This window comes from Strix aluco, chromosome 20 (assembly GCF_031877795.1).
Source record: "Strix aluco isolate bStrAlu1 chromosome 20, bStrAlu1.hap1, whole genome shotgun sequence".
In the NCBI taxonomy this organism is placed as follows: Eukaryota; Metazoa; Chordata; class Aves; order Strigiformes; family Strigidae; genus Strix; species Strix aluco.
The window spans coordinates 7,406,815-7,432,135 of NC_133950.1; the positions used below are offsets into that span (position 1 = coordinate 7,406,815).

The 25,321-nt window shown below is 50.2% G+C and overlaps 1 protein-coding gene across 3 annotated transcripts in view; it reads right to left on the reverse strand.

The window, feature by feature from the left end:
• Positions 1 to 25,321, reverse strand: part of ASTN2 (astrotactin 2) — a 360,643-nt gene that overhangs the window by 12,902 nt on the left and 322,420 nt on the right. For all 3 annotated transcript variants that reach the window (XM_074846673.1, XM_074846674.1, XM_074846676.1), the window contains one exon: positions 21,537 to 21,678. In XM_074846673.1, the coding sequence (XP_074702774.1) occupies positions 21,537 to 21,678 (142 nt within the window). The remainder of the gene's footprint in view (positions 1 to 21,536; positions 21,679 to 25,321) is intronic.

The window sequence follows — 25,321 nt, forward strand, 5'->3', positions numbered from 1 at the left end:
CCACCACACGGGAGGGATGGGGATGTCTGCACAGCAAATAATGGGAAAACTCAAGTCAGCACAACTGAGAGAGGGAGCTACACAGAGCGTGTAGTGTGCTGGAGTCCAGCCCTGCAACACTACGTGGAGATCCTCCTGTCACACGTCCATCTACAGAGTTTTGGGCTGAGGACCAAAACAGGCAGCATCCCCACTGATGATGATGGAGCTGCACCTGATTATGCCAACCCTGGTAATTTGTTTTTGCCCATGGCAGAGGATCTCTGGGGTAAAGTCAAAGCCAGAAATGAAAAGGTCACAGACCCACACTCAGTGCATGAAACCACATCAGACAACCTGGAAGGCCATATGGTAGCTACAATCTGGCAGAGCCTCCTTCATAACCTGGAGGTGTTTTGTTTAGCAATAAACCTTCCCCACGACGTTTTCTCATGTTCTCCTTGTGCCTTCCAAAGGAGCTTGAGGCTACCTGCTACTGTCTCACAGCTGATCCTCTTTTTCACCCATGCCTTCAGTAAGATCATACATGAACACTTGCTTTTCTAGAAATACTAAGATATATTTTGCCCAAAGAGGTTCCAAAGAGCATTTGACCACTGGAAGCACATAAGCTCTTGGCAGAGATCAGCCCCTCCATGCCTGGAAACTGCCACCTCTGCAGCAAAACAGAGCATACGAAGTCCTATAAAGTAATGCCAGTTAAATGTTTACTATTAAATTCAAATCTATTGGGACCCAAAGAAACTTTCAGAGATAGAAAGCAACTGATGTGTGGCCTCCTGAAATGTCAATAACATGTTCCTCGTAGATACCCCACCCAATGTTGGCTGAAGAAGCTCAAGATGCTTCTTGGGGGAGGAAGAGAAAGCGGAGGGGACTGTTAAAGCTTCAGTTCCTGTAATCCAATGATTGTGGAAGATTGACTGTTGTGTTTAAAAATCAAAAATAGAAAAATATGTTTCTATTCCTTCTCAATGCAGAGAAAAAGAACCCAAAATACAAAATTCTAAAGGCACGAAACTGTAAGGCTAAGAATGAAACCCCAGAACATGTTATTTATTTATAGACAACAACGTTGGCTCATGTTTTTTTAACTCCCACTCATGTTGCTCATGATGTTTGAGTGCTTTACTCATGATCCTTATTTGCGGGAAGGGAGATAAAGACTTCTGTGTCTGACCTTCTTTAGCTCGACAGCTGATTTCTTTATATCCTACAGAGATACCGCAGGCATTTCTGTTCTGTCTTGTGCACTGCTCTTCCTGAAGCCTTTGGGCTTGTGCAGCTGCTCAGTGAGATGCCGTACCACAAATGGGCTGCCTGGGCTGCAGCGAAAACAGTCCAATAAGGTGTCCAATAGTCACTTCTGCAGCTGCCAAACACCCACACTAAGTAACCAGGTGCTTATGAGTAGCTGGCTGCATCCAAAAGCAGCGGCTGTGTGGCAAACCCAGGCTGTGCTGAGACCCCTCACCACGTAAACAGGGGACAGGGCACAGACGTTGCTCCTCAGTCCAGCATCATGCAGAAATAGTCTCATGCCTTTCAAACTGGTGCAACCACAAGATGGTCTTCCCAATAGGGCTTGGCTTGAGCTTGGCTGATAAGCCTGGGCTTGGAGCCTTGGTCCTGCGGGCACAGACTCTCTTGCTGCTAGCTGCAGGGAAGACCTGGCTGCTGTCACACACAGGGTGTGATGGATTGTCTCTCCCCTGACAGCGTGGGTACCACCACCCATGATGTTGAGCACGAAAACACAAATCCTGACCTGGCTGAGGTTGCATCCCCTCAGTGTTATGTGCATGTCCTGCCGTCACCCTCTGGGCAGTCACGGCTTATCCCTGCCTTCTGCACAGCCCAGGGTCTCTGGGCTCGCACGCAACCAGCATTGCACTGCTGAGGCTGGTCCAGCGTGCTGACACACACACACACATCACACCCCAGCTTTGCCAGTCCTTCTCACTTCCTGTTCCAGCTGAAGAACAATTAGGAAACCTCCGTTTAAAAGCCCTCAATGGACCAGCTCTTGGCAATCCCTGCCTCCCCCCTCTCCGGTGATCTCAACACAGGGACTGGGCACGAGGGACCCGGGGCCAGCCAGGCTTGGGCTGTGCCCACACTCAGGCACGTGCAGAGCGTCACAGCCAGGAATGGTGCCACAAACACACATGGGTGTGAATGCACGCCTTGCACCCAGCACTGTGCACACCCTTGTGCTTGGGGGACTGACAAGCACTGTCCTCTTCCAGTCTTTTAGTATCTTCAGCTGCCAGACACCAAGGTGAGGGGCTCACTGGAGGGAGGGAGGCTGAGATGGTATGTGTGTTTCTTTGTCCTGATAGCGACAGCAGAGCATCAATCTGGTGAGCAGCAACAGACCTTCACCTCAGCATCTCCTGGCTGCTAAAAATGTCAATAAATTCACACAAATATTTTCCCTGAAAGACTATTCTTGCAAGGTCGGGGAGTCCAGGGGTGCTGTGGGGTGTTTTACCCCCAGCCACATGCGATGGGGCGTGTGTGGTCCACAGGGCCACTGGGCACCTCCCACCCCGTCCCCCCATGGTGGGCTCATACATCTCCTGCTGAGCCTCCCAGCCACTTTCATTGACAGCCATGGAGCAGGAGCGGGGCTTGCCTGCCAGCAGCAATCTGGGCAAGCATGGAAAGGGGTGTGTGTGTTTAGTGCAAGCATTCTCAATTCAGAAACCATTACAATTTAAAAATAAATCAAATCAAATAAAAAGCAGCCCATCCACACAAGCCACAAGAATGCAGTTTAGCTTATTGGCGACTCTGTGATTTGAAATAATTAAGAAAGGTAAATGAGAACAACCTCCCCCAGTCTCTGCAGCAAATACCAAACAGACAATGAGCAGGGAGTGGTTTTTGGAAGGAGAGGATTTCTTGGTCTATTTGTTGGGTCCTGACTTCAGGCGGATCACTCATGCCATGCCCACGTCCGTGGTGCCAGATAGTGAGGTGGGCTGGTACCCTGGCACAGGACTGACCACGCTGCATCTCCACCAGAGACCCTACCAGAGGCTTGGGTTTTGGGCTAAGCTTTACAGGGCAGTGGAAATCCTCGTGCAGTCTCCCTAGAGCTGGCACTGTCACAAGTATTACAGCAATCAGATGCTCTTTTTAGGGCATTTGAAGCCTGTCAGGAATGCAGGGCAGGGCTGGGGACAAGGGGTTGTGCTGTGACCTCAGGCTGTGCCAGTGCGGTGCGAGCAGCTCCTGCTGGAAGAGGAGGTTCTGAGCAGCCCAGTGCCTGCTGGACGCTGGGGAGAGGCACCAAGGGAGGTGACACCAACCTGCTACCACCACCCAGAGAATTGCTGTTTATATATCATACCTCTCCTGCAAAAGGACCGATGTCTTCTGTTTTGCATTGCCACTGTTTTTGGCTCTGCCTTTCCACAGAGCCTATACTGCAATAAGGAAACAGTGGATAGTGCCATCTTGAAAATAACATCTTTTAGAAAGCTCTCCTCACAGTTCTACCACCCAAGAAAAATACCTTTTATAACTGGGCTTCTTTTAACCATCTGTGACAACTGACCTTGCTCCCATCAGCGTGATGGAGGAACAGGTTAGCAGCAATGCTGGCGCCACACCAGAGTATTGAAGCTTTGCCGTTACACAAATACATGAGGCTGTCAGTAAACTGTTCTCACAATTCACACCTTTTTTTCCAGGACAGCAAATGCTGCGAGACTAATCGTTATCCTTCAACAGATGCCTCCCAACAATACGGAGACCACAGTTGTCAGATGGAGGGAAATAAATGTACCTGCCACAACATGCCTCAGGTGTCTGATGCCTTTTGGAAGCGTATAGAACAGTGCCCATCAAATACTCCTGGCAGGAGGAAGAGCACAGGCTGCTCTGCAGATTAAGAGGCTGCTTGTTCAAGAAGACCTCTGGAAAAGGGCAGAGGAGACCTGATTTCTGAGACAGTGAGGGCAGCCGTGGGGCTGGGGACAGCCTTGCACAGCCATGGGTCCATCTGTGGCTCTGTGGCAACCCTGGGAAAGTCACCCAGTGTTATCTGCACTGCAAGATTAGACTGAGTCACAGCTGCTGCCATCTCCATGCTCAAACCCACTGACTTGAGAGTGCAGTACTTCTCACAGGAGCTGCCAGGGCAGAGGGCAAGGCCACTTAATGCTGCTGCGTTACAGGGGTGCAGTGTGGGACAGTGACACTTTGGTGTCATGGCATCCCACCACTGTGCTCGTAGAGGTGTTCTGCAGCACCCACTGCATGTACCGCAAACACCACAGCTGCCATGCACCCCTGCACGACAAGGGACACAGAAACTAAAGCAGTATTAGAGGCCTTCTTATATGGCAGCCGGATTTGTCTGAGGCAGTGGTTGCTGTCCCCTGGAAGCTGGGTGGCACTGGGGAGATGACAAGGGGGAGGAGACTGTTGAGCATGTCTACACACAAGGTCAATCCCCGGGTAGCACGAACGAGGTAGCCTGGCTACAGTCGTACCAGCTTGAGAGCCAAGGAATGGGAAAACGCTGCTTCATGTCTTTTGGCACTGAAATGCTGTCTTCGCATGGCACTGGCTCAGCATCCCATGCTGCTCCAGGTCTCCTAAGCTTGCCCTCTGTCTCTGAGCTACGAGGCCATGGACAGCCAAAACTTGCAGCAGGCAAGGTGAGAGCACTGGTCCCCCGAGCCCCCTCTGCACACGCGGCAGGTGCTGCCTGCCTTGAGCCAATCTACAATGCAGATTTGCTCAGCTCTCACTCCTTACAGCACTTCATCAATCTCTTTTTGTTTCAGATCCCTGTCGAACAAGATCCAAAAAAAGAATGAAAGGGAAAGAAAAAAAATAATTAAAACTCATGACCATTTCTTGTTACTGCCTGGATCCATTGCCTCCCTGCTAGAGAAATCCTCGGTAGGACACTCACCTTCCCAGCCTCAGCTGCAATCTCTCAGTTTCCCAAGATTTCCCTCGAAATCCTATCAATAAACCCCACCAGAGCAGTGATTCCCAGTCCTGCCATGGCTGTGAAAGAGGGCCTTGATACACAGGCCACCTTCTGTTCCCTGGAGCCCTGCTCCTGAATGATACCTGTGTTAGAGGGCCAAGATCCCACAAGGAGCCCCTTTGCCAGTGGGACACCTTGCAGGAGGCAGTGCCAATATTGCCTTGGGCAAAAACGTGTTTCACTGCAATCGAGGGAAAGATGCCAGCCTGTTTCATCAGGGCCACAGTTTCACCTGGGAGGTGCAGCACAGTCAGTGCAGCCCTCCTAGCAGCTGCGTCCCCAGGGTGCCTTCACCATCCCAGGGCTGAGAGCACCAGAAGTGCCCCCCTGACCCACATTCCTTCTTTGTCACCCCTGCTCCTTGTAATGACTGGCAAGGAGCAGATCGTTACTCCTTCATGCCTCACCCTTGCACCCAAAAAAGCTGCCCTGACATGAGATAACATTAACACAGCTTATGTTGTAGCCTTGGGGCTTCAGCTCCTAGGCGACTCCAAGGAGCAAGAAGTCTTATTAGCTTGAAGATGCCCAGTAGACCCTCTAGAGTGTCCCACAGGAATGGTCCCTAAACTCTGAGGACAGGACGATGGCAGAAAAAGCAGGATCATTATGGTCATTCCAGCTTTGGGGAGGATGGATAGAGGGTATTTGAGGTCTGTATTTCTGGGTAGCTGTGTGCTTGCTTTCATCCTGCTGGTTGTGAGGATGAAGATTTCCAGAATGGACTTACAAAGGCAATGCAGCAAGAACTGTCCCAGCTCTTCACTATCTCTACTGCCCATCTCAGGGCTTGGGGAAAGGTGTTTCTCCCCTCTGCCTGGCAAGGCCAGAGAAGGTCCCAGGTCACCTAGGATGTGAATGTTAATGTTCTTTGGTGGAGTCAAGAACCAGAAGGAGGTGGTGCTGAGTCACTATGGGCTGGTGCTTTTGTCTCCAGTGAAGCAAAAGCAGCTCCTCTCAGTCTGTTGAGCACCAGAGTCCCTGTTCTGCTGGGACTCACCAGGAGATCCCACACAAAGCCCTCGGACAAAGGTCAAACAAGCTGTCTTTGACTTCTGGTGCTGCTGGAATAATTCCCCCCATGCCACCGCTGAGATTGACACCAGAGGCCGCAAACCGCAGGGGCTCGTCCTGCTCCAGCTGCAGAACGTCAGCGAGAGCTGGTGATAGATTGAGCTGTCCTGGGTGCAGTATGGCCAAGGAGGGCTTTCCCCAGGCTCTGCGTCCCACATGTCCCTCAGGTCCTGCCGCAGCCTTCACACAGGCACTGCAATGCCCATCAATCCCTCTAGCTCTCCACAACCCCTCCACCAACACCCCCTCTGCTCCAGGAGCGGGGTACCCCCATGCAGCACCTGCATCCTCTCTCCCTCCTGCTGCAATACCTTCTGCTCTCCCCTTAGGTGTGGGACAACCCTGCCCCTCTTCTCTCAGCCACAGACACCCCGAAGACTCCAGCCCCAGCTCCGCAAAGGTTAGGTGTTCAGTCATTACTCTGAGGTTTTGCGTGTCTTCTTTGCATGGATCTGTGGGTGGGTGGCTTTCAGCCTCATCTGAAAGCATTAGTCCTGTGTGCTGGGTGGGTCTCCCAAGAGAGACACATCACTTTAGTACTTTCCTTGGGCTACTCCTGGGACAGCTGTTGTCCTCCTCCATGAAGAGACAGCAGGGCTCAGGGAGACTGTGGCTGCAGGAGACAAGAAGGCTGCTCAGAAGGAAAGAGGGAATAAATCAAACTCTTCCTCCAGTTGTGCCAGGGAGAAAGGAGAGACAAGCGAGGCCCTGGACCCCTGCAGTGAGCTCCACAATGGAAATGTTCACAGCTAACCATACCAGCCGTTCAACCTACCAATGCTCTGCAAAGCCTGGCCATCGCCAGCCCTGGGGAGATGGGGGGAGAAGAAGGTTATGACCCTTGGCAAATTGGGAAATGTTTGCCCCTCCCAACCTCACAGTCACTGTAAACAAGAACCAGACACTCCACAGTTTGTTACCCCTGGAGATCCCCTTGGTAGGGCTTGTTCTCATCCTCCTGGGGGCTTGGCTTCCATCTGGGCTGCTGGTTGAAATCCAGCCCAGGCTGGTAACGACTTCAAAAGACAGTGTCATCTGAGGAGTAGTGGGTGGTCCACGTCAAGCGAGTCGATGGCTGACTGTTCTTATATAAGCCACCACAATGGGGCCTCCTGCTCGACAGCCTCAGAAGAAAGGCGAAGGGCTGCATCAACCGCAAGGAGCAGAGCCTCTCCTAGGCCCCCAGGGTGGTCCCTCTGGCACAGGGCAAGTCACCTTAGTAGGTCGACATGGGGAGGTGGACATGCCCCTCTACAAGCAGAGATTGTCTGTCTGTCTGTCTGTCTATCTATCTATCTATCTCCGTTGGGTTTGTCCCCAGCAACGTTGGCCAGCCCTAGCTTCACCCTCCACATGAAACAAAGCAAAACAAAGCACGACAACAATAACAGCACACAAGGGAACAGCTCAGAGGAGGGGGACGCCTCTGCTTGCCACGCTTGCAGCATCCCAGGCAGGATCCAAATGTGCCAGCCTCTGAGTGAGAGGCATCCGTGCCTTGCACCGGGCTGTGGGGGCAGTAAGGGAAGCCAACAGGTCCCTGCAGCGGCCCTGCAACATCAGGATGGGGACAGCATGGCGGGGAGGACAGGGCAGGGGCGCTGCGTGCCAGTGAGCCCCGGCAGAAGGACGCCAGCCAGGTCCGCGGTCACTGCTGGCCGCTCCCCCCATGCCCCGAGGCCCCCGAATCAAGGGGGGACGGGGCGAGGGGCTGGCAGCAGGCGGGAGATTCTCACAGCTCCGGCAGGCAGACAGGGGAGGGCAGAGGGTAGGACAAGGAAGGGGGGCCTGAAACAAATAATAAAAACAAAATCCCAGTAAGCACGTTAGAATTCGTTTGAAGTGCAGAGGAGCTTTCAGGCAGGGTTATGTACATCTCCCAGCCCGGCGTGATTTACACATTCCTTGCAAGCAAAGGAATCTTCCCTGATTTGAAGTAAAACAGATGTTTTGGGTTTTCCCGCCCCCCACCCCCTTTTAATCATTTCTTTATTGAAATGATGGCTATACAGCCAACCAGCCCGGAGTGAGAGCCCTGCTACCCCCAGCAGGCCTCCGCTGGGACCAGGGACCTGTTGCCCTGCATTTTGGGAGAGGACCTCGTCATTGCAGTGGCCGTGCTTGCAAGCGTCTGGAGGTGTGGAGCCAGCACCACTCTCCCGCAAATGCTGCTCTGGAGGCATCCCTCCCTGCAGGTTTCTTCCTTTGCTTTTCCTTCTGCATGGAAGGATTGCAACTCCCAGTGGCTTTTCCTCCTCTGCAGCTAGAGCTTACACACAGAGTCTTCATCCCTGCTCCACCAGCCCAGGTCCAGGAGACCTTCTTCCCTCTACTGCTGGCTTAGGAGGCTTCCTGTGTTTGATGGTGCGACCTGCCCTTGCTCCTGCACCTCCTCCTGGTTGTGCTCTATCCTAGCAGTGTTGTTCAAGAAGGGCAGGCTGGCCGATCCGCATGGACAGCAGAGGCTGGCAGCAGGGTGCAGCCACACTCCTCACACACCCCAGGCGAAACAACCCAGCACAGGGGATGGCGTTGGGCAGGCAGATTGGAGCTGGGACTGTCTCTTGGTTTAAGCACTATGAGTTCTCAGCCAAATTGCTTTGCCCCTATTTTTGTCCCATGTTTTTCACCCAGGAAAGTAATCTGGGGAAAGAACTTCCTTTCCTAGAGGGATGCACAGCACTGAGCGCAGTGGGGGCTTCCGAGTGCTGGTTGATGCTGCAAACTACCAGCATAGCCATGCCCTCAAGTTTACACCCAGAATAATAAGTCATGGCCAGTAGCAAATCCATCCAGCTCCCCCCATCTTTCTTTTCTTTCTTTCTTTTTGTTTCTTTCAAACCCAGTTGTTATTTCTCAGTACTTCGTTGGTGGCAGGGTGGGAAGGTTTTTTGTAACACATTCACGTACCATTGGGACTTACTCCCAATCCCGTCTGGTACAAGAGATTGCACAAGAGAGAGAAACAAACGGGGATGAGGAAATGCGTGTTTATGAGAGGCAGCGCTGTCGTCGTGAGCAAGGGACCCCCCGCAAGAGAGCCGGCCTGGGAGCCAGTGGAGTTTCCATTCTCTCCTAACGCTCCATTCATGCCTCATTTCATACCTCCCTGGAGGCTCCATGACTGGCCGTGGTCCCACAGCACGGTGCACCCCCCGTGCACTGCCTTCTGCGATATTTGTTGTTGGGTGGAAAGAGAGAGATGTTGTTGTCTCATAAAGATAATGAATTGAGAAAGAGCAGCGCCCTTTGCTGTTGCATACGCTCCATGTTTTCCTCCCACAAGAGGGGAGCACATACTGCCTCCTGCATCGCCCAGTGCCCTCCCCACCATGCACCTCGCCTCTGCGTGCTCCCCTCGGGCACCCCTGCTGCCCATCCTTGTGGGGCTCTTCGTTAACACCCACCATGGAACCTTGCATGAGCCTTCCCCGCTCAGTGAGCTGCAGTCACTGTCATGACCACCCTCCTGACCTGATCAGGAACCCTCCGTATAATCCAAACCACATTGCTGCCTGATCGGATACAGTCACCGGTAAATAACCTTGACTGCAGCGGTCTGGAAGAGCGAGGGATCCTATATCACTGCTATTAATGATTTAGGATCGTACATCGTTTGCAGATGACACAGAGAGGGTCTCATCCCTTGCTACTCCCCGCCCAGCCATCTTCTCCAGGACAGTCCCTGCCCCACCTCACTTCAGATGGCTCTAAGTTAAAGTCACCTGGGTGACAATTACTCCTGCCTGACACTGGTGTGCATGCAAGGAACGGTGATGGCTGATCTCTGCACTCCCTTGTGCACTGCAGAGCTCCCAGTGATGGGACTGGAGTCCCCCCGCAAACAGGTGCGGTATTAATAAAACCAAAAGCAATCGCCCATGCACACATACTACAACCCACTTGGGTCCCTCTCCCTTCTGCTCCTGCAAACCCCCTCCCTCCCTCGCCTCTCTCCACACACCTCAATTTCATTATCTCTGATCTTGAGCAGCCTATTACATGCTTTTTGCCAACATAAATATTTAATCCTGGCGCATTGCACAGAAAGGCCCTTGTGGAGTTAATACTTCAACTCATGTTTCCACTTGGAAAACAATTCAGCGGTGGCAGTGCAGCAGGTATGAGCCAGGGCTGTCCCAAAGGCTGGAGGTGGCCTGCAAGAGCTCAGGAGCCATGTGGGGTGACGCAGGTGGGCTTCATGCCATGGGGTGGGCTTCATGCCATGGGATGGGCTTCATGCTATGGGGTGGGCTGCACCGGGGCAGCTCTGCCAGAGCAGCGATCAGGCGGGTTTGGATAGGCAAGGGAAGAGCCACAGGGATGTCACTGCAAGCTGCTGCCCGGGGAGCGTAGCATGGGGTACACTGCCAAGGGAACTCGAGGTGCAGCACTGTGCTGGGCTTCAGCACTATTCAGGATATTCCATTCTCTGCAGGTCTCTTGGTTGTAACGATGTGGAAAGTCCTGCGTAAAGGGTTTGCTTCACCTGCCAGAGTGTGGGGTGAACCAGCCACAAGATCACACGCTGCTCCGTGCACACACAGCCGCAGGTGTCGGCATCAAACACCTCAAAATACACCTGCACACCCAGAGGTCATTTAGAGTGGGAGCTGGCCATGATTTCACCTCAGACAGGCTGTTGGATAAGGGTTATGGGATGGTGGGTTATGGGGCTGTTGGGCAGCACTAAGGTACCTGCCTCTGCTGCTGGTATGGGAAAGACCCCCAGCAAAGTGAGGTGTCCCAGCCCCCTAGATCCAAACCCATAAACAGTATGGACAGAAATGCACACAGGTCCTCATCCGTACATCTCCATGCACTCAGGTCCAGTGCTGACAAGAGGCAGAACCCATGGGGTCACAGCACTGCAAAATGTACAGCAACCTAACAAACCCCCCAAACCCAGAGGCAGTGAGGACAGAGAGGGTGACACTGGTTGTGCTGATGCTCCCCAGAGGCAGCCTGTCACTCGGGTAAATACATCACAGCCTGTGGCAGGGCCACAAAGTTTGGATTTATAGGATTACCCCGAGCAGCTTCAGGTCCCCACCAGTCCTTGACATACTGCCTTGATTGGGGATGAGGCCAGTTGGGCAGGCAAGACAGAGGGTGGGAATGAGACAGAGTCCTTGTTTCTGTCTTGGTCTACTTTATGGGCATAAAGTAGGGAAAGCCGCATTGATGTGACTCTTGGGCATTATCCCAGACTTGCTCTGGGATGACTAAGATCACAATTTAGCAAGAAGATGCAGTTACTAAGACAGCAGCTTCCACTGGAGAACAGGCTGCCCAAGCCAGGGACATGCATCAATGCTTGCCCATGCAGGATGGATGCTCCTGCAAGAAGGGAAGGGCAATGTAGGGCCAAGAGTACTACTTGTGGCAGCGTAATAGCTTGAAATCCTTTCCCTTACACCAGTGGTGACATGTCAAAGGGCACTGAAGAAGCGTTTTGGTTTGGGGTGCTTCTTCTGAGAGGCTCCCCCAGCAGCACACCCCAGCATCCCTGACCCCATGCAAGAAACTGGCACTGGCAGGTGTAGAGCATCCTTTGTGCAGATGTACTCACCCCACACCCTGTCACAGAAAGGCTGGAAGACTGAGATGTTGCAGTGACACAAATGAGATAGAAAATATGAAAGTATCCCAGCCTGGTTGCAGGCCCTTCTGTTTAGGGTTGTGCAATGAGATTAAGAGTTGAGGCTATTTTCATAACTGCACGGTGGTGGGAGATGCTCAGAAGGAAGGAGAAAATTATGCCAGGGGCTGGCACGCTCCAGACTAGCTCAGGTTGCTGCTGCCATGCACTGCCCCGTGGCTTCCCCAGCAGAAATCAAGAGAAGAAAAGATGGAAGAAAAGCAATAGACCCTGATTCAGGGGTATGACAGCCCAAAGCTGAGTCAAGGTAAGCACCCAAGACTACCTCACTGGGCTGCCTGGCTGCCCAGCTAGTGGCCCCAGGCATATGGGCAAACATCTCCCAGTGACCCGACATCTAGCTCCCTGAATTGGGGCTCCCTTCGCACCCCTTCCTGCCAGGGCAGCTTGTCCCCACACCCAGCTCCATCAGCTCATCTAGTGAAGACAGGACGCTGCCCCACCTCGCCCTGAACAAAAAGCAACCCTCAGACCCTACTTCTTTTTTTAGAAACATTTAAATTATGACATAAGCTTTGGCTCCAAAGGTTTTCAGTGAAAGCCAGGGTATTTTCTTTCCCCTTTTCATAACATAAACCATATTGCTGTATAATCAGATCTATCTCATTCCTGATGAGGGAAGTGAGTGTGTGTGTGAGGTGACCAGGAGCAATGAGGGCATGTGTGCGGGGAGCAATCACTCTAAAGGTACTCAGGGCAAATATCCTTGGTGGTACGAGGTGGCATCAGAATGGGGAGATCAAGGAGAGACCAAGTGGGCCACAGCTCCAGCAGGGAGCACCACCCATGGCAAGTCCCACCTCACCATGTAGATGCCACCTCTGCAACCAAGCATCTACTTCTCAGCTTTCTCTCCCATTTTATTATGCTGTTCTCCTCACTGTATAGGAAACCTAGCAAAGGGTGTAGCTCAGTTTTAACACGTCTGTTTTACAGGTGGGAAAACTCAGGAAGAAGCAGCTACCTTGAGGTTACTTGTTAACCTTGAGTGTCTCCATTTTACACTGACCTACTCTGACACAAGTTCAACTGAAGTCAGTGGGAGCTGTGGCTCTGACGGTGAAGCCTTGAAGATGATGCTCCCAAAATGGATATGTCTGAATTCACTGGCTACTTTTGCAAACATGGGTTCTGGAGCAGAAGCACTAACATAACTTGAGACAGGCAACGAGAACTGTGAACCTGTGAAGTTGAGGGATTTCTAGTCACAGAACATACAACTAAAAAAGGTCCCAAGATGTGGGCACTCCTGACTAGTCCTGAGAAGCATAAGAGTTAAGCAGCAGGAGCTGCAGCACAGCAATTGCAGGCCATGCCTCACCACTCCTGCTCCATCACCAGAACCCAAAGCTGACTGAGGTCTAGGGAAATAACAGCTCCTGTCGACTGCAACGGGGTCTGGGCCAGACCTCACAGTCAAAAATGGGACTAGCATGGACAAGCACAGATGCACTCAATATCCTCAAACTAGGAAAATACGAGTAAAATTCTTCTGGAGGGGAAAACAGTCCCAAAACCCAAGGAATAAGTTAAAGGTCACTCAAGTTCTCCTGGAAAGCAGTTGAGTTCAGCAGCTGCCTGTTCAGGGGCTCCATCGCCCACAGAGCTCCCCCATGACAAACTCCCTCAGCTGGGAAAGAGGGGAAGAAGGGTGGCAGAGCTGGAGAGGTTGTTGTGTGCTGATAAACTCCAGTGTGGCCCAATCAGGAGGTGGGTGCTTACAGATGTAATGTTCTGTGCAAGTCAAAGATTAAAAGAGATTTTATTTGGTTTTTAAAATACACACCCCCCAAAAAAAAAAAGAAAAATGAAGATAACAAAGTGCTCTCTGGCAGACAAGTCTGGTGAGGGACTCTGTGCTGTTGTTGTTACAAGAAAAGGATGGGGTGGGATGTGCTGCAGGTGAAACAATGAAACAAACAAACAAAATGTTTAACTAGATTTATGGACTTGCAGGCCATATATGAGATATATGCACATTCCTGTTCTGAGCTGGGACAGATCTTGTAGGTAATGGCATCCAAACTTAGAGTGTGGAGGAAAAGATGGGCAGGTAAGATTATCTTGTGACTTACATTTTTATTTGGATAAACATCACATTTTGGGCCAAATATCTCCAGCTTTTGGGATGCGGGGTCCCAGCCAGAGTCTGCCTGAGCTGATTTACTCCATGGGCTGTGGGTATGGCTCTAGATTCAGACAAGACCTGTGGGTGCAGTAGTATCTGAACACCTGGGCACCAGAGCAGCTTGTTACATCCTTCCTGAGGAGTATTAATGGATACAGCTGAGCTGCTTTTGGCCACTCCTTAAGTCTAGAATTAGCCTATTAAAAACTTGAGTTGTCTGCAAATATCAGGTTGAGCTGCTACTGGGTGCAGGGAAGCAGTCAAAGGAGGAGGCAGAAACTTCCCACCCAAACATCAAAGTGTTGGCTAGTGACACATGAACCCACATGTGGCAAATCTGGCCATCATTTTGCAGAGACAAAGTCTGCCTGGGGTGTACAAGAGCTATCCAGCCACAAAACAACACACGGTGAAAGGACAATCACCCTAACAGAGAGCAGGAAAACATCACCAGCACCATACTACCTAAGGCACCAGCTCCAATCCTGCTGCAGACCAGCCCTGCCAGCCCAGGCTTGCACCCTGACTGATAGCCCCTTGCTCTCCTCTTGGCTTGGCAGAGCAGATGTAAAGCCAAGCGAACACGTCTGGCTTGGGCTGGCTCGCACACAGCCTGCCTGGATCCCTCTGCATCACGCTTGCCCATAATTTAAATTCCAGGATCAGCATGGGCAGAACTTGTTTTGGGCTGTGTGCACCCCAGCAAGACTGCAAACAGGACACGGAGCTGCAGACGTGATGTAACACTGCCTCTTGGTGTCAAAGCCCTGGTGCTGCCCACCACAAGGCGAGTGAGCATCGCTCCTGCTAAGCACCCAGGATGGAGGTGCAGCGGCAGGAGCTTCATCTGCGCTCTGGCAACAGAGGGGAAACTCCAGCTGGCAAAGTGGCATCTCCCGCTGTCTCTAGTACTGTGCAAAAAAGTCTTTTTGCTGCCAGATTGGCTTTGCTGGGAAAAAAACCACCAACACACTGAGAACAAGAACAAGAGAGAGGGAAGAGTGTAAGACAGCAAGCCAGCCAGCAGCATTTTCGAGGGCATGCTTCGAGTTCCTTGATGTGCACTCTCAGGGACCTGGGTTCCATACTGCACGAGGAAATCAGGAAGAGGAGACCGTATTTTTGTACAGGGTGTGTTGTTTAATCCCCTGATGAAAAAAGCAAGTCTCTTAAGTGCTCTCCTGAAGTGGGGCTTATGTGAAGTGTGAGCAAGGGCATCCCTTGACTCTGCTCAGCTCCAGCCCACTGAAGAGCTTCAGGCATGTTACATCACCTCTCTCTGCCTCAGTTTCCCTAGCTAGGACATGGCCAACAAGAATAAAAACATCTGCCCTTCTCCAGATCCACTTCTTCCCTACAAGATAAAAGAAACATCCAGGCCAAGCAGTGAATTCCTTGTATCCTGGGAGAGGGTTCAAACCCCACTGTAAGAATCAAATGAACATGGACCTCAGCCTTCCGGCCTTCAGGAAAAAGGTGCTCCATACCACGGAGAACTGATGAACAAAACAAATGACTCCAACGCAGTAGCACAATGCAGCTTTTGCTGGCTTAGAGGCAAATCAAAGCCAGCAACGCCTGTGTTGATATATGTATCACAACTCTTGTACTCGCTCTCCCATTAGTCAATGAGATAAGACTTGGACGGATCTCTTAGTAGCATTAGGTTTCTACACACTCAGAAATAAGAATATTCTCCAAGTTCGTAACTGTAAAGGGTTGGTGATAAGGGACTGATGATGGGGAAAAGGTGGAACTGCAAAGGTCCATTTGTCTACCAACAGACGAAGTGCCAAACTCCTTCTCTCCAGTCCATTACCATTTCCAGGAAGAATCCTGTATTCGCACACTCCCCCAGCTGCAATACCCTATACAACAACCTGTCCATGTCTCCTCCTCGCTCCCCCACTGCCAGCCTTCCTCCAGCCACCTCCAGAGGAGCAATGCAAATGGACCTGGATGCAGCCAAGTGTGGGATTTGGATGCTGGGAGTTTTTAGTACAAAACCAAGAATGTTATTTCAATACGGATGTCCTGAGGCAGGGGTGGTGAGGAGTTGGCTGTGGGAGGCAACAAAGGCTGTTCTGTTTCTCTTTGTGGCATGAGGTATGAGCAGAAGCAGAGAATTTGGGGAGGATAACCTGGTCTTTCCAGCGAAAAGGAGGGAGATGCTCATACGCTTGGCAGATCCTAGGGAATAATGTTCCACTGAGGTCAGTGGAAAGGCACCTTCTGACTCCAGATCTGTCCCAGGTGGCTGAATACTGGTGGCAGAGACAGATCAGAAGAAGAATTCAGGCACAAACCCAACATTTAGAAGGGTGATGGCAAATGGTCAGTACAGCAACATTGCAGCAGCACCTGGAGGCCCTGACCTGATTCACCCTGCTGGGCTGTACGCAGAGATAGTGAGAGAGAGCTTAAAACCTGAGCTTATGAAGGTGACAGGCAAACAGATGAAGGTGAAAGTAAGACAAAGTGATCTCTGACAATCACTCAGTAGAGCAAATGGTAAAGTTGGGAAGAGCCTCCAACACCTTGACTGCCCATGAAGAAAGCATGAACGTCTTTTCTATGGCCAGTGTACCCTTTTAATGTTGGAAACTTCAACAGGAGCCCAACCTTCCTCCATGCATGGAACTTCATTAGTATCAGCAGAGAGTATCTCCTTCTGCTGAGCCCCTGTCCTCCCTGTACAGACCATCTTTCATGGGGCCAATCCACATCCACTGCAGTGATCTGCACACAGATGGGGCCTGACAGCTCGGCACTGGGCTTTCTTCAGCAAAAACAACCACACACCCAAGCCAGCATTTGGGCAGCCTGGTTCTGAAGCAATCTGAAATTGCTGAGGAAGGACGAGCCTGAATTTAGAGCACAGGCCTGGGATTTAGCAAACACTTGTTCAACTCCTGACTTGCCTCGTTTGAACTTCCGCAAGCCAGGAATGCCTGAGAAGAAACTACAGCCATACACCGCTCGGCTTCAGGAAGCTGGAGAGCAGGCGGAGTAGAAGAGGTGGATTCAATGAAGCAGCACAGCTCCTGTGCACACAGGGGACTCAGCCAAGGGCTGTAACAGATGTGTTTTAACCCATGCCACTGAGCTATTTGGGATCTGTCTCCGATTGCTCCAGTGCTAATTCACGTGTCTTCCTGACGGAAGACCAACAATAACAATTAGTATCATATAAGGAGCAGTGGACTGCTGCCAGCATTAGCACACTCTTGAGCACCAAGGGTTTCCATTCCACTTTTTATCCCAGCTATGCACAAGGCAGAGGTCAGTCAACATTAATCAGCCTTGCTCTGGGCCAGCTCCTTTAGCGCATTCAGCTTGCTGAATTGCAATTGCTGTCTCTCCGTGCTATGATGGGTTCCCCCTACTCAACACCTTTGCCTCTCTCCTTAAGCTCGCCAAAAAAAAAAAAAAAAAAAAAAAAAAGTTCACTGTTAGCCAGCATATGATGACAGAGGCTAAACCTGGCCATGTTGGCGATGGCCTCCAGACCCTAAAGGTCTTGGTGGGTCTTGCCTGTGGATGGGAGCCTTGTGTTGTCATTCTGAGGTCTAACTGAATCCCCCTCCCATCTGATGGCAGTGCCCAATCTTCATCCCCTAGGAAGGTGTTTCCACCTTTCCAACATTCCTAAAATGTGCTCTCCCAGAGCCTTTGGGCTGGTTCAGGATCACCCTGGGGAAAGCCTATCTGAGCCAGCAAAGGGAATGCAAAGTCGAGGCTCCTTCTCAGCACATGAACACACTCCAAGGAAAGGCTCTGGAAGGGATCCTGATGACTTCCATATTATTTCCAGTAAATTTTGTGCTGATTCTTGGCACAAACACCGGAAATGAATAGGCTAGGTCAGGAATGTAAATAAAGTGAAACATTGGGATTTAATCTAATCTATAATTATAGTATCTGTGGTGCAGGGAAGAAGTTGGTGTGTTTGCACTGCAGCTCTATTGAGGAGCTGGAGGGGGTTTTCATTTCTCCTTCCAAAATTTCCCTTTTTGGCTGAAGGATACTTGGTGTCTCCCCAAGTATCTGAAACAAACGTGCTGGGCTGGCAAAGCTGCTTTCCAGCAGCCAATCAGGTACAGCTCAGCAAAGAGGCATCCTGAGGCACTCAAGGAACAACAGGCTGAGAAGCTGAGATGAATGAGCTGGGCTGAAGGCTCAGGGAGGCTGTGGGATGCCTGAGGGAAGCTCCTGTCTCCACAGTGAGGAGATCAGTTGGGTTTGTAGGGTGCTGAGCTGTGTAAGAGCCATGAGCAATGTAAGCTCAGGCCTCCAGGCTGAGTTTGACCTCTGAGACAAGCCAGAGCCCCTTCTCTTGACTAGTGTTTGGTGCTTGGTGCATCAAAAATTGCCTGTCACAGCATGGTGTTCCCAAGCTCCCAAACCATCAGCCGGACTGGCGTTAACCGCTGGCTGGGCTGTCTGGTCCATGCAAGATGAGCATGTAACAGACACGCAGACATCTCTCCCTCTGCCTTTCTCACCCCATCCTCTTCCAGATCCACCTGGGAGGAAGCTTGACAGACTGCTCTGGTCTAGCTGACCTCGGGGGAGAATAATCCCCTCTCCTGTGATGCATTCTGTAAGAATTACAAGACTTTTGGTTTTCAAGAACTTAAGCCAAACAGTCTTCAAGGACCATCCTCAGTGTCCCTGTGTGCGTGCACAGGAGTGCATTCATGTGATTGCAGCATGGATCCCCACGCACGGGTACCCATGTCTGACAGACCAGCAGGAGTGTCCACATGTGTCCATGAGCCTACGGAGCACACACATCTTTGTTGATGTGAACTACCTGCCCTCTGAAAACCCTCTGGCAGGGACTAGCATCTCAACCTCAATGTACTACAGGCAAGGGGAAGAAAAGGGCTGATAGGTAACATATTCATCACACTGCAATTGCAAAGGACAAAGAAATCAGTTCTTTTGTTAGTGTATGTTTTGAAATGACAGAAGTCTCAAAAGCAAAGGAATCAATCAGACTTTGTTTATTTGTTTGCTTGTAGAGCATTTTTTTGGTTTGTTTTCATACTCAAGCCCAGCTTTGATCTCAGACTGGTAATACTCCAAACAAACAGAAACAGCAGACTGTAATTGCTGTAGGTACTACAGAGGAAAAAGAACAGGATGTCCGACACATTTACAGAGCAGAGGAGACTTCCATGATCTCACAGTCCCCTCTGTGGATCACAGTGATACCCTCAGACTACTGAACAAGCAAAAGCATTTGCTTTTGAAAAGCTCTGATGCTGCAGACTCTGTGTGCTCACCTAACAGCCAGGAGAAAAGCACAGGTCCCTGCTGAGTAGCTATAATCAGGATTATACCCAGGCCAGAGCCTTCCAAGGTAGATGTTTTTCCACAGAAACAAATGAAACCAGCAGAAGAAATTCAATTTAAGAAATGACCCCATGCCCATGTTTCTGTTGTTGTTACATCTGCGTGGGCTCAGAACAGAGTGTTAGCCTCACATTTCACTATTCTGGCTTTCTTCATGCTGTGTTGCAACTGTATGGACATCTGAACAAAGGAATACTTAATGCATGTGCTTATGTATCTGAGGATGCACAGATGCTAAGTAAACACATGCTGGTTAGTCGCAGGTTGGAGCAAATGTGTGCGTGTGTGTGCTGGATATGCCTGCATCCATGGCAGTGCATGCAGACACGTGGAGCAGTAGGGTATTGGTCCACGCAGGTGTGCTGGGGCATGCAGCAGCAGATGTCGAGGAGGGTGTGCGGTAGTGTGTCTGCATGCACATTTTCTTTTGATATTCAGAAGTGTGGGTCCATGTCCCACACGTGCCAACATGACCATGTGTCCACACACGTGTGCGTAAGTGTGCACAGCCCTGGGAACGGTGTGCCAAGCCCTGCTGAGCATTAGCTGCGGGATGGAGCCAACACCGTGCGTCACCCCAGGGCCTGTCCCCACAGAAGCACGAGGTCCAAAGCTCCTCAGTGCCAGGGGACTGCTGCCTGCTGGCTCCCCACAAAAAGCTTCTGTCCCTCACCCAGGGGCACCCGCAGAGAGCAGAAGCTGCCCACAGCCACCCCCAGGACATGGGGCATCGCCAACTCTGCTTACCCCCTCCATGGCAATGTGCCTCATGGCTGTGAAGCAAAAGCCTGGCTTTGACCACAGGGATGACAAAACCCTGGACAAAACCTTCCACCTTCCACTCAAAGCTCTCCCAGCCCTTTGCAGACACCGGAAAATAGATCACAGAACCCCTAAAGCGATGGGTGAGTGCAATTATCCCTGCCCAGCAGATGGGAAGATGATCTGTCAGCCCAGGCTGCCCAAGAGCCAGACCTTCTGGCTCGCGGCTCCGTGCATTCACCTCAGCAGTACCCTCTCCACCAAACCTAGTGGCTCTTCCCTCGCCCAGTGCCCCTGGCAGCTGTAAGCTGAACGGCTGGGAGCTCACAACCAGCTGATTTTATGGGCGGCGGGTTATTAGCAACTCTGCAGTTGCTCCAGCCTCTCCCTGGCACCTTTTCAGAACAGCCCAGTTCCCAGAGATATTAATAATTATATTTATGCATTATATATATTTAACAAGAAAACCTATAAATTTATTAAATGGCAAGAGGTATCACTTGGAGCCTACTCCTGGACACAGCCCCACTCAAGAGATGTGCAATAAAAGCTTCTCCTCTTTTGGAGACTGTCAACATACTTAACTGGGGGGTGGTGGAGGGGGAGGCAAAGGGAAAGTATTAATCAAGATCTTAAAAAGTTCTCGCTGACAGACCATTTGCCAGCTCTTGCTTTAAATGCTTTTGTGGTCCCATAAAAAGTTTCATTACTCACTGCAAAATGTGTTTTAATTATTACAGTCACTCTGACATTAAGCCCTGGGTGTTTCTCTGTTGCTTACTCTGTCTCTCCTCCATCTCCTTGCCTTTTTTCTCTATTTTTTTCTCTCTTACTGTCCTGACTCCTGATATCCCCCTCAAGACAGAGGATGCGCTGGCTAACAAGCCAGGTTGAAAAGCCCAGACACCCTCCAAATGATACTGAAGGAGAAGTTATCCCTTTGCTTTGGACACTAATTAATCCACAGGATTCAAACAGAAAATCCAATCCCATGTGCTCAAAGAATATCTCAGAAGAGTCAAGTGAACAAGAACACCAGCACAGGCATGGCCAGCCTTCCCTGCAGAAGTAACTGGGTAGTGGGCAGATGGGCTTGGTGTCTCTCTGATCTGCTATATGGGTTCTACTAATATAAACAGCAACGTATACAAACAACACCTATCACACTTTTGACATCTGGCTATTTCGGTCCACCAGGCTTTTGGCAACTTGCTTCAGTGTGACCACATTAGCTCAGTGCATCCATAAGAGACAACCCTATCTATCAGGCATGGACCTGAAAGCCCAGAATACTGAAAATGTGAGTTATTCCAGTGGAGTCTCCCACAGACTCCCAGTGCCTCCAGTGCTGTGCTGGCAGACACTGGTTTTCCACTTCATTAGCTGAGCCTAACACCCAAAGCAACAGGAAGAGTCTCATCATTTGCCCAGTGTCTGGTGTAACATAGTGCTGACCAAAAAGGTCTAGAACAGTTAAATGACAGCACTGGAGATCCCTCCTTGCCCCCAGCACCTCCCCACATGCCTCTCCTTACTTGTACAGACCATCTGGTTCCAGGCACTTGAAAATGACTGAATAGAGGCTGGTTTCAGGGACATCTCCATGGCTCCTACCCGCTGCCACACAGGATGTTGCAAGGCCAGAAAGCAAATCATCCGCAAAGCTCAAGGATTCTCCTGGAGAGCAAAGAGATGAGCAAGACCGAAACATCAATACAGGTGCAAAATTATTGCTGACCATTTGAAAACCACTGCAGGAACACCTCTACACAGGACAGGCAATCAACAAACTATAGCTGGCTGCGGCTGGTAGGAATGGCCCCACATCTATATGGAGAATATGGCCTGTGACAAAGCAAGTAGAAAACACACCTGGGCCACGGCTGTAGCAGGGACCCACTGCAGAAAGCAGGGTCAGTGCTAAGTCATCGCTTGGACAGTGGAAGGGTGCACTCACAGAGCGTACAGGCAATGCGTGGACTCACTGTAAACACCACCTGTGAGACCACTATCCAAGGACATGCTCCAGGTCCCCGGAAGAGCTGGAAGCATGGCTAAATAGGGCTCTTCTGTCCCAAATGCACATCCAGTTCTTAAAGGGGACATGGTCTTTTTCCAAAATCACCTGTCACAGTGAAATGTGTTCCTGCTATGTTAGATTATCAGGAAAGGAAACATTTTTGAAGCTTGCATGAAATTGTTCTCAATGTGCTGGATTTTTTGTGTGGGTTTTTTTTTATTCAATGAAAATTAGTAGCTTTACATTCCCTTTCATGTGCACTCTGCCAGCTCCTGGAGCTCTGACACTTGCCCTTTTACAAGGATTCAAAGAGAAAAAAACTAATTGAAAATGCTGAAAAACTTTTTTTTTTTTGTCTTCTGGTTTATAAAGCTTATTAAACACTTAGATCATGACCCAGCTGAATCTGAAAATGCTTCATTTATTAAGCTTTTTGGGCCTGATTATCCACTGCTGTGCAACCTGTCTCCTTGCAGTGGGCAGGTTGTCTATCAGTTAGAGCTCATTGCATTCAATTCCCACTTTACATCAGTGTGACTGAAAGCCCAAGGTACCAAGCAGCAAAAAAACCAAAGCAGCTGCCCTGCTTGTGCCCCCATTCCCACTGATGGGAATCAGAGAAAGGACTGCTGCTGCTGATAGAGTTATGCCGGTATAAGCAAACTTGGGCCCAGATTGCTGTGCCAGGAACCTTGTACATGTGTAAATGTCAAGACACCACAGCAGAGGGAGAAGGAGAATTCCCTTCTCAGCAATTTCTTTATTTTCTAAAAGCAAAAGTGACTGAGGACTACTGAAAGGAAGCACAAGTCTAGGTTCTTGGTACAGACCATAAGAAATAACCCAGTGGTATAACCAGCCCAGAACATCTCACTGTGTGGCTGGATTACCCAGGTAGGAGAAAAAATCCCCTCCTTCCCAGCCCCCACCCCCCCCAAACCACATTTGCATCTTGTCTCAAAATATACAACTCAGTAACAAATGTCCCCCTTGGCTAGAGAAAAGAGCTGCAGTAAATTCTTTTCCTCCCTAAAGGAATTCAAGCCTTAATTATTCATTTTAATGCTCCCAGCACGACTTGTTCTTTCCAAACTTTTTTCAGGCAGCTCTGTCACCAGTCTCTGTAGTTTAACCCAGTTCCCAGCCCCGGGTCTGAACCAAACCCCAAGTCAACTCAACAGGCAGGTTGGGTTGGCAGTGGTAAAATCACTGCTTGGAAGTCATGAGCACTGAATGGCCTTGAGCAAGCCCCTTAGCTCTGGGTTTATGGTTTAAACAAACAAACAAAACCCTATTGCTCGTTTCCAACTTTCATTTCTGTCCCTTTTCATATGACATCTAGCTGGATTGCGGAACTCCCTGTCACTGCGAACAGACACTGCCGTGACTTACAAACCAGATGAATCACGAACACATAATGAAGAAGCAGGACCAGACTGTGTTGGTGAACTAGAGCAAGAGCTTTTAAGCCTCTTCAGATCTCAAGCAACATCCCTTCTGACCAGGAGGAAACTTCACAGGGGGACAGATCATCCCATGGGTCCCTACTGCGGGATCTCTCTCCTTCCTGCAGAGCACTCAGGGTTGAGAGCCAGCCGATGCAGGGTAGCCAAGAAAATAGCTGCGCAGACACTCTGATGAGCAACTGGGCAAGACCAAGGGGAGATCTGGACTGACAGTCCACGGGTACAGGGAGCATCAGTCAGGGCACCTGTGCCAGAGAACACAAGAGATGGGATGGGAGAGAAAAACTCAGGCCTGACACAGGACGTGCAGAGGGTGCAGGCAGACTTGCAGGAAACTGGAAATGGGACGGAAAGCGTCAGGTGCAACCACTGAATTAAAGTGTGTCTTAAAATTGCACAGATATCTCTCCTTAAGGCACCCACTAACTTTTGAGTGCTCATCTTTGCAACAACATTCACAGACTTTCATGTAGCTGTGAGGGGAGAGGAGCAGGCTGGCAATGAGCAATGCCTCAAAACAGCGCTGGCTGTGTCACACAACAGTCTGGTTTCCCATGGACTCTGACCAGACCTGCCTAGGTAGCGGAGTGTGTTTCTGTCTCACTGTACAGGAGGAGATGAAGCCTTCAGGGTCTGCCAACGCAGTGTCAACCTGGGTTAAGCCAAAACCCTTGCAATAAAATCCCTTCAGCAAGAGGGTGCTTTGTGTTCAGTCCTGAGCCTCTGGGGACCTTTCCCCTCTCGTTGGCCCCACTACAATCAAACAAAAGCAAAGAGGTTGCTATGAAAATAGTAAAACAGATGCTAGCAAAGGTGCTGAAACCTCAACTCCAAGGCTGGGAGTCTTTCTGCACCTGTATAAGCAGCAGTGAGATTGCTGGTGGTGCCAGACTTCACGGACCGTGGAGCAAAGGCGGGGTGGGGTAAGGGACACCCCAGGGACAAACTGACTACTCAGAGCTGTCAATCCACAGCAAACGCAGGGAGCTGCTTTTCTGTGCTCTCCTCGGGGTGAAGTAGAGCACACAGCAACCTTATTTGTTCATCTCACAGAAGAGAAGTCTCTCTTTGTTCAGTCTGTGGTGTTCTGAGAGCAGCTGAAATGAAATTTCCTAATCCTTCCCTAGGATCAGAAAACAAGTTATTCCCTAGATTTCGACTGGGACCTTGTCATTGGAATGCAGCTGGTGCGTTCCAATGCCCTTCCCAGGAAAAGTGGTCTTGGGACGTTGTAGCAATAGAAGAATAACGGCCTAACTGCACAAGGCCATGGTGAAAGCTCGGTGGATAGTTTAGCTCATCTGCATTTATGAACAAGGCACAGGGAAAGCAGAAGAGAAGGTTTCACAGGGAAATAACAAAAAGAACAAGTTTGCCATACAGGCAGAGACATAGAAAGGCCAAGCAGAGATACATGACTGTGAATACATCAACAGGCAGGCACTCAGATGGAAAAGAAATATTTAGGCTAATGGGCAGTAATGGCAAGAGAAAGTAAATTGGATATGAATAAACGGTCTCCTCCTGAGAAGGGCAAATAACCTAACTATCTTTTAAGAAGGAGTTTGATCACTTTATAAAAGGGATTATATGGATAAGTAGCTTGTGATGGAAAGCAAAGGGGTTTCTCTTTCCCATCTGGACTTGTGTTCTCACACACCCCGCCAGCAAATATAAAGAAGGATTTCAACCTCCCAAAGCAGCCCCGAAGCACAAACCTTCTAGATTGCTGTAGTATCTTTGCTCGCGTTATTAAATTTCAGAAAAAATCCAAAGGTTCTCTGCAGAGTAAATGATAGCTAAGTAGATCATCTCTGTGGAGTAGGAGATACTT